Source organism: Anguilla rostrata, chromosome 7 (genome assembly GCF_018555375.3).
Source record: "Anguilla rostrata isolate EN2019 chromosome 7, ASM1855537v3, whole genome shotgun sequence".
Lineage (NCBI taxonomy): Eukaryota > Metazoa > Chordata > Actinopteri > Anguilliformes > Anguillidae > Anguilla > Anguilla rostrata.
In genome coordinates, this window is record NC_057939.1 from 34,823,168 (window position 1) to 34,832,045 (window position 8,878).

The window sequence follows — 8,878 nt, forward strand, 5'->3', positions numbered from 1 at the left end:
GTTATCGATAACATTGCCTTATGAAAGCAAACCTCATAGCTAGCTAACGTTAGCTAGCTAGCTAAATGAATATAACCAGAAATAATCTAAAGGCACTCTAATTTAAGTGAACCTAACGTTAGTCAAATATTTGCATTGTCTGAACAGCAGGACGGTGTGTCCTGTCAGATTTCTTTACGGGGCGTGGAAATGGGAGTGGTTACTGTATTAATGACGTAGCGAAATAACAACTTTCTCAACCGGTTGAAAATAGGACGATGAATTTAAAACGCATATTTCTCCAAGAATACAGAACGGACATATTTAATACTTTGCTCATTGTGTTTCTTCAATGCCTCTTGTGCAAATAGCACATAAAACCGAGAAAGTGTGAAAATCACCATGGTACTCCTTTAAAATATATTATCAGATGTTTACGGAGTGTAATTTCCATCCGTGACTGTACTGTGTCATGTAATCACGTTATATGTATGACATTAAAATACAATTATGTTCAGTTATCTTCAATTTATGTTTCTCAGCAAAACGAATAGGCTATGCTTAGCTAGCATATCAGCTTGCCAGTGAGCTAGGTAGGCTATCCGTTGTTAGCTCACGCATTAGCAATATGAACCACAGGGGAAGAACATTGACTACACTGATGGTCAATCAATCAGAGATGTGTAGGCTACTGGTGATTTGACTAGGCTAATTTTCGTATAACTGTCTGGTAGACCTGCTGTTAACCGAGCAAGTTATCGTCGTAGGTTTTCGCCACAGTCAGTTAATGAGCCAGTAACTGCTACTAGCTACTCCATCGCCGTTTGTAGTGTTCACTTGCTGGGTGACGCTAGCTGACCGATCGTTCACAAATCACTTTCTACCGAATAAAAATTAACACTGTCAGCGATGATTAACAAATCTACCAAGTATTTTAATAACTGATCTGCAGGCGTGTAAATATGACAACGCACTTTGTACAGCAAGTTTTCCACCTGGTGCATGAAGACAAAAATAATGTAGCCTACATTGAATTTCTAATTATTATTAGGCTATTATTTTTTTCTTGTAAATCATCAAAACCAATGGAGAAAAGCCAATATAGGCAAGGAGCCCCCAGGACCGATTCTGAGAACCACTGTCTTAAATGCCTAGCTTGTCGGTCTCTTAAATGCTAAAAACATGTTCCTTTCTAAATGCCAAGATGGTTAATTTCGTTAAATTCTGTGTGTGTGTGATTTCATCGTGTGTTGTATGTTATTCAGCAAATGAACCTTGAGACTCTTAATTCGCTTCGTGAAACTGAAAAAGTGTTTATCCCAAAATCGGGATTATAGTAGCTTTGTCACATGCGTGAAGCATGGCCCAGGTAGACATTTACGGAATGTACACGACTGACAAGCCGTCAAACACGTCTGACAGATTGAATGTTTGCCGGTTAAGGTTAGCTAGCTAGTCAAATGGCTTGGTAGCCGAAGTTGCGAACTGTTTTAGCATAGGCTACTGGACTACCAAATATAGCAAGCTGATTACGCTTTCTGCCAACTAATTATTTGGTTAAGTAGACTAAAGGAAATAGTAAAAATGACTCGGCTACTGAAAAACTTAGGAGGATTATTTTATGGTCGTCTAGTGCAGCTGTAAATAGCACACGCTATAATGAAATCACTACGAAATGGGATGCCTGCATTTTCTGACTTCACACAGGTGGACCGTGGCCGGAGCCGCAATGTAAAGGCCAAGAGGGCGCCACCGCCCACCCCAGTGACCATAGACTGTAGCCCCTAATGTAGCTTAGTCCTTCGCAGTAATCAGGAAGTGACGCAAACTGTACCTCATTTGTCCACAACAAATATTATAACAGTGCCCAAATGACACATCAAATCATGAAATCGACCGATGGGCAGTCATAAGACGAATAAAAAACACACATATTGTGACTATTTGTTCTCATGAGAAAAATTTATTGACTTATAAATTTTTACCGCATTTGTACCGTAGACTTACATAGAAACCGGATATGAAAACACCTATACTGGAGCCAACCGTAGTGGCGCTAGTGAGCAACCAGGAACAACAAGACCAGGAAATGAGCTTCAAAAACGAAGTCTGGTTTTGGCTGCTTGGTTTAGCTGCTTTGCTTAACAACTGCTTTTTTATTTTTTTAAGCCTAACTTTATCTTTACCTGCATTGGATATCCGATAATTTAATTCAGCTCAATATATAAATATAAGCTAGAACCAGGGGTTAAATTGGGGGTGGACGCGGGTGGACGACGTCCACCCACCTTAATAAATAGTTTTGACCTGCAGTTTTACTTAAATAGGCTAACTATAACAATCAAGTCCATTTTTCGTAGGCTCCAGTCCATGTGTTCCCTCTAGCCAGTTACTTGCTCAACTAATCAAAAATTGAAAAAAAAAAACTCAGGAGGAACAGTCGTTTATATAGACAGGCACAGAAATATCGTTGATTGTCTTGATTGTTTGGAAGTGGACGCGGTAGGTAGCTAATTTCATTAATGTGATGTATTGGGGTTACTTTTGTCAGTGCACGTTCCCTGCACATTTCAGCCTATTAGGCGCGCGCCTGGAACATGCGCACTTTAACTAAGATGGCGCCGTCCAGGAAGAAGGAATGTCCCTAATGATTACTGCGTTGTGATTCCGTCTGTTTTGTTTTGCAAGTGAACTTCAGTAAACGCTATGCAACTATATTCTTGTCGTCCATGCCTTGAGAGTTTTACAATGTTTAGCCGATCTAACACTGGCGACGAGGCGGATCACACTGAGCGCTACGGCTGCTAGAACCCATGGACTGGAATTGGCGGTGATAACACGGTGATGTTCGCTAGCTTTTCTGTTTGATCTGTGAACGCCATAATCGCGTGTGTGGACACGGACTTGAGACGGACTGAATTCATCTGAACGGGAGTTTTATTAGTGTTTTTTGCCGTTGCGGGAAAGCGCTATGACATGCTTATGAAGAGCTGGCTAACTGCATCTTTCGTTATCGTCTGTAACGTCGCATTCTGATTATCATTAAAAAGAAAAGAAAACGCACAACAGGAAATTAATCAAGTGAGACAAACTGTGCTAACATGGCCACATTTGGACGTATTGAAGAATCCACAGAGGAAAAAATGCAGCTCCTGGCAGGAGTATGCAGAAAGACTAGAATGCTTTTTTGTTGCTAATGGCATTGTGGAAGCTGAAAAGAAAAGAGCAGTTTTTTTAAGTGTGTGTGGCCCAGCTACATACTCCACCTTGCGGTCTCTCCTGACACCACGGCTGCCCTCAGTAGTTTCTTATGAGGATATCATAACTTTCCTTGGTCACCATTATAGCCCTGCTCCATCACCTATTGTCCAGCGGTTTAACTTCCATCACTGCAAACAAAAACCAGACCAGCCCATCGCAAGTTACATTGCTGAGTTGAGAAAACTCTCAGTTTATTGCGAATTTGGGGACCAATTGGAAAATATGCTTCGTGACCGCATTGTGTGTGGTGTCCTTGATATTAATCTGCAGTGCCGTCTCTTAGCTGAGCCTAACCTAACATTTGCTATGGCCGAGGAGAAGGCTGTGACTGCTGAAGCTGCTTCTACAAATGTACGCATGCTCCGCCCAGTGGAGGCACCTGTATCTGACACAGCAGTTGATGTTCATCAAACTCAGCCCCGAAGAGGACAAAGGGTTACAGGTGATGCAACGGAAGGCCGCAAACCATGTTTTCGGTGTGGGGGACCTCATGCACCACAAAGCTGCCGGTTCAGCACTGCAGTATGCCATTTCTGTAAAAAAAGAGGCCACATTGCTCGTGTTTGCATGGCAAAGGCACGTGCAAATGCACCCTCTGCGGCTACACATGTAGTTGAAGTGCAACCTCAGCAAACTGATTATCCAGGTGTGGAAACTGAGGGTAATTATCTTATCAACTGTGTGACTGAGCGTGAAGTACCTCAGAAGAAAGTGCCATACCATGCCACCGTCACAATCAACAGTAGGAAACTGAAAATGGAACTGGACTCTGGAGCCGCTTGTTCATTGATAAGTGAAGACACATTTCATTTCCTCTGGCCTGAAGGAATCCCTCAATTAATCAGCGACGACTGTGTTCTGAAACAGTGGTCGAGTGCACCCCTCAGCGTGTTAGTTAAGGTGCTTGTTGACGTGAAATACCAGAAGATGGAGTGCACCTTGCCCTTGCTGGTGATTCAAGGTCGCGGGACCAGTTTGCTTGGACGTGACTGGTTTGGCGCCTTGGGCATAGAGGTTACAGGTGTGTACCAGGTCCGCCAGCAGTCCACAGCGGCTATATTGGCAAAGTATGCTGAAGTTTTTGCTGAGGAGCTTGGGGCTTGTCGGGGTCCTCCTGTCTCAATTGAAGTGGATCCTAACACAGCACCCAAGTTTTTCAAAGCTCGTCCGGTGCCTTTTGCATTGCGGTCAAAGGTAGACGAGGCTTTAGATCGCTTAGTCGAGCAAGGTGTGTTCATGCCAGTGAAACACTCAAGGTGGGCCACTCCGATAGTACCAGTCACAAAAAAGGATGGTAGCCTTAGGCTGTGTGGTGACTATCGTTGCACCGTCAACACAGCTGTTAAGCCAGATGTCTACCCACTACCCACTGTGAGTGAGCTCTTTGCAGCTCTGGCCGGTGGTACGGTTTTCACGAAACTGGATCTGAAACAAGCGTACCAACAGCTCCTGTTGGACGATGAAGCAGCGGAATTACTGACCATCAACACACATCGTGGTCTGCTCCGTGCCTTGCGCTTACAGTTTGGAGTGTGTACAGCTGTTTCCATTTTTCAACGATTTATGGACACGCTACTAGCAGGTATTCCAGGAGTGAAGCCCTACCTTGATGACACACTCATTGCAGGCCGGACACAAGATGAGCATGATGCACGCCTTGATGAGGTGCTACGCCGTTTTGCCGAGAGTGGGTTGCGACTCCAAAAAGAAAAATGCAGCTTTGCAGTCCCTGAAGTGGAATACCTCGGATTTCGGGTGACAAAAGATGGAATAAGTCCAACGGGTGAGAAGGTGGGGGCTATACAGAACTCTCCCACGCCAAGCAACAAGACCGAGCTCCAGGCCTTCCTGGGTTTGCTGAATTTTTACAACTGTTTCCTCCCCAATAAGGCCACTGTCCTTGAGCCGCTGCACTGCTTACTGGACAAGTCGGCAGCATGGAGATGGACCGAAGAGCATACAACAGCCTATGTGCAAGCTAAGCTGCTGCAGGCTGATGGCATCCTTGCACATTATGATGAAAAGAAGCCACTTGTGCTGGTGTGCGATGCCTCGCCCTATGGGCTTGGGGCACTGATGAGTCATGTTGAGCCAGATGGCCGGGAAGCACCTGTATGTTTCGCCTCACGCACCCTGACCTTGACAGAACAAAATTATGCCCAAATCGACAAGGAGGCACTAGCTGTCGTCTTTGCTGTCAAAAAAATCCACCAATACTTGTCTGGCGGGCCATTTGTGCAATTTGCACTTCAATTTTGTTTACAATGTAGGTGTCAGGAATCCAGCCTGATTCCCTTTGTGTTCCTGTTTCTTTTTGTTTATTTCTTATTTTTTAAATTTTTATTTATTTTTTATTTTCGGTTCACTTTGTTTCGTTTTGCGGTTGTGTTTTCTGTGTTCGTGTGCTTTGGTTCATTTTTCCCCCTTAGGTTCCTGGTTCCTGCCCACGCCCCGCCCCAGTGCCACCTGTTACCTCATCTGCAATCAAGCCCCCACTAACCATCCTCACCTGCGTCCCATCTTCCACTCATTAGTGTTGCTATTTAGTTTCTGTGTGCACCTTTAGTTTTGCCAGATCGTGCCTCTGTTTTTCCGAGTAGCCTTTCGAGCCTTTTCTAGTGTATTGTCTTTCCCGGTTTTCGACTTTTTGCCTGTTCTATTTTTGACTTCGAGATTAGCCTGCCTGTTCTGCCCTTAGCCTTGGATTTTTCGACCCTCGCCTGTTTATTCCGACCTGCTCCCGGTTCCCGTTTTTGTACCTCTGCCTGATCTTGTTGATTTCCTGGATTGTGACCCTTGCCTGTACCTTGACTACGAGACTGCCTCTGATTCTGTGCTGTGGAAATAAATCGCTACTTCTTTTAACTCTGGTCCGCTTCTGAGTCCTACCCCAGACCCTGACAGTAGGCATTGCAGATATTTGCCATGAATTCGAGTGCGGCGAAAGAAGTGCATGTATTCACAAATAATGTTGTTTAACAATGTGCACAATTTCGTACTGCACATGAAAATAAATGTAGGCTATAAGGCCTAGGCTACTCGCTAAAACTGCCTATTTGGGGAGAGCTGGCTATATATGATAGTATTGCTATTGAGTAGCCTATTTTGTGGATTAATTGCATTGATGCTCAAGAAAAATCAGGGGAAGATTCCGCCACTGCTTAGCGATTAAAACGGATTTTTCTAAATCGCATTTATCATTTAATCTCCCTGACACAATGCGAAGAAGCTGTGTCCCTTTCCAATTGATTAGTCAGATGTTTGCATTCTTGTTAATCACTGAAAATTAATGAAAACAGTTTGAGATCAATGATTAGTTTAAAGGAAAGTTTTGCGCCTCACCAGTTTAAGAAATATGGATAAAGGAGGAAGAAAGTGAGGACAAGAGGAGGATGACCGATTATTTTCGTGGGTAAAAAAAATTCTCAGCATTAATGACACTCAATAAACTTGAAATATGTTATGTAAAAGCTTGCATCAATAGTATACATTCTTTTTAAAACATTGTTTTCCTTAATTACAATTATGTGCACAATACATTAAACACAACTATTTTGAGCTGAGACATTCATTGGTTTGTACCTTTTTTCACCCACCTCCCACCGGATCTCAGGGTCCACCCACCTCCCAAATCCCAATTTAACCCCTGGCTAGAACGAATAGCTACAACAACACTAGAGATGGCATTCAGCATGTGTCAGGTTCAAGGGGTTCGTCTGACTTGTTAGCTAGCTGCACTGTCTAGCTTATTTCATTTGTATCAATAAAAATCACTGTCAGCTAATGGTTTGTGTGGTGAGAATTTCTTTATTTGCAACATTATTCGTATGTTTTCAAATACTTGTTACAAATGATATATCGATAGCCTACTCTGATTCTAGCAACCATTGTAATGGACACCCTTGATGTTTGTAAAGTACTTTTTAGAGTGTTGTCTTGATTACGATATGCTCGAATTAAACTAATAACACGGGCGCCGCAATATAACGTAATCTGGTCCTACCACAGATGCTAATTTAACTAAGGTTACTCACTTGATTTGGACAATCTTCTCAGAAGACTAAAATGAAATTGAAAGGGGTGGGGGGTGGGGGGGGGGGGTTATTTTGGGAGTATGTGGACGTAATTTATCATCTTTTGATCAATGCATCAAAACAAGTTGGCAGCGCAAAAGGCTACTACTGTTGGATTGTTTTCTACTTTTGCAGAGTATTAAATCAATTATTTTGATCATGGGTGGGCTTAACCATGATGTGATACATTGTAAATTTTAATAGGTATTAAATCATAGAGATTCTGCTTTCTTCCAGCCCGCAGTTAACTCATTTTGGCAGCTGCGTTTAGCAGTCTAATGTTAGCTAACTGTATACCCTAGCTAGTACATTTTTTCCGACGCTGAACTGTTTTAAGCAAGTGTGAACATCTGCATGAACAAATAAATGCTCTGATTTAGGACTTGAAGACAGAAGTTGTTAAGAGTTTACTCGGTGCAATGGTTTGTGGAAAATAAGAGCGTTTAGTCCAAGGTTTAACCCAAACGCTAATTGTTGAATCATTCATAAATAGACGTTCTAATCTTGTGTCCTAATCACATCGGTGTGACCGTACGCGCCAAAGGGTAACAATGGATATGGGCTTGTGTTGATAAAAAGGGAATTGACGGAAAACTGTTCAGTCCCTGGTGTATAAAAAACACGAGGAACCGTGTTAATCAGAACTGTTTTCAAAATTCTAGCAAAAACGTTTTTATACGACCACAACTAGATTAGCCTACGACAAATACACATTCACTCAATTATGGGACTATTTTAAAATGTAGCGGGTATATCTGATCTGAAAGTTTCTCACCCATGAATTTACTCTGGGACTAATTATCTCTCCTCCCATATACAGTACATAGTAGCCTACCACTACTACTACTACTACTACTACTACTACTACTACTACTACTACTACTACTACTACTACTACTACAACTACTACTACTACTACTACTACTACTACTACTACTACTACTACTACTACTACTACTACTACTAATAATAATAATAATAACTTGGGGTTTCAATATGTGATTTTCCCCTTTATTACCTGGGAGCTAAACATGTTGAGGCACGTTCATGATGTGTGGATATGCAGGGGTGCGAGTGTTACAATTTTCAAGATGTTTTCACAATATTGATACTGTTGAGAAAGTTTCCTTCTGCAAACGTCTTAATATCGTATTCGTTCTGCCTACATTTCTTACAGCTTTAAAGCTTGACATGCCATTTTAACTTTGTATTCACATTGACTGAGACCATAGCTTGTATAGCTAAAGCTTTATTTTGAGTGGACTGTCATATCTGTACACCAGTGAATGGATGAGATATTCAACACTTAATTTGGGTGCTTTTTTGGATGTTTGGAAGTGGTATTTTGTGACATAGTGCCACAATTTGATACTATGTCTACAAAATCTCATTAGGTTGTAATGGTCATAAGTTTAGATTGGTAAAGTTTTAATATGCTACAGCTCTCTAACTTTTTCATTTGGTAACAGCTAAACAACGACTGAAGCAACCGCACTAAAGTTTATTCATAACTTAACATTCTAGTGGTGGTTTAAACTTTTAGGTATAGGTTCCTGATTATGTCG

At 42.1% G+C, this 8,878-nt stretch overlaps 1 protein-coding gene across 1 annotated transcript; it reads left to right on the forward strand.

Annotated features, from left to right (window-relative positions):
• The first annotated feature begins 2,502 nt into the window (after positions 1-2,502).
• Positions 2,503-5,806, forward strand: LOC135258593 (uncharacterized protein K02A2.6). The gene is made up of 2 exons (XM_064342059.1): positions 2,503-5,506; positions 5,670-5,806. The coding sequence occupies exons 1-2, from the start codon at positions 3,463-3,465 to the stop codon at positions 5,804-5,806; spliced, it is 2,181 nt and encodes a 726-aa protein (XP_064198129.1). The 5' UTR covers positions 2,503-3,462.
• Positions 5,807-8,878: the final 3,072 nt, after the last annotated feature.

What these genes read in the sequence shown, in the direction of transcription:
- LOC135258593 (XM_064342059.1), top strand. Translation starts at nt 3,463, where the DNA reads ATGCTTCGTGACCGCATTGTGTGTGGTGTCCTTGATATTAATCTGCAG. An exon ending in ACTTCAATTTTGTTTACAAT is followed by an intron (nt 5,507 to 5,669) that starts GTAGGTGTCAGG and finishes TTTCCCCCTTAG; the next exon opens with GTTCCTGGTTCCTGCCCACG.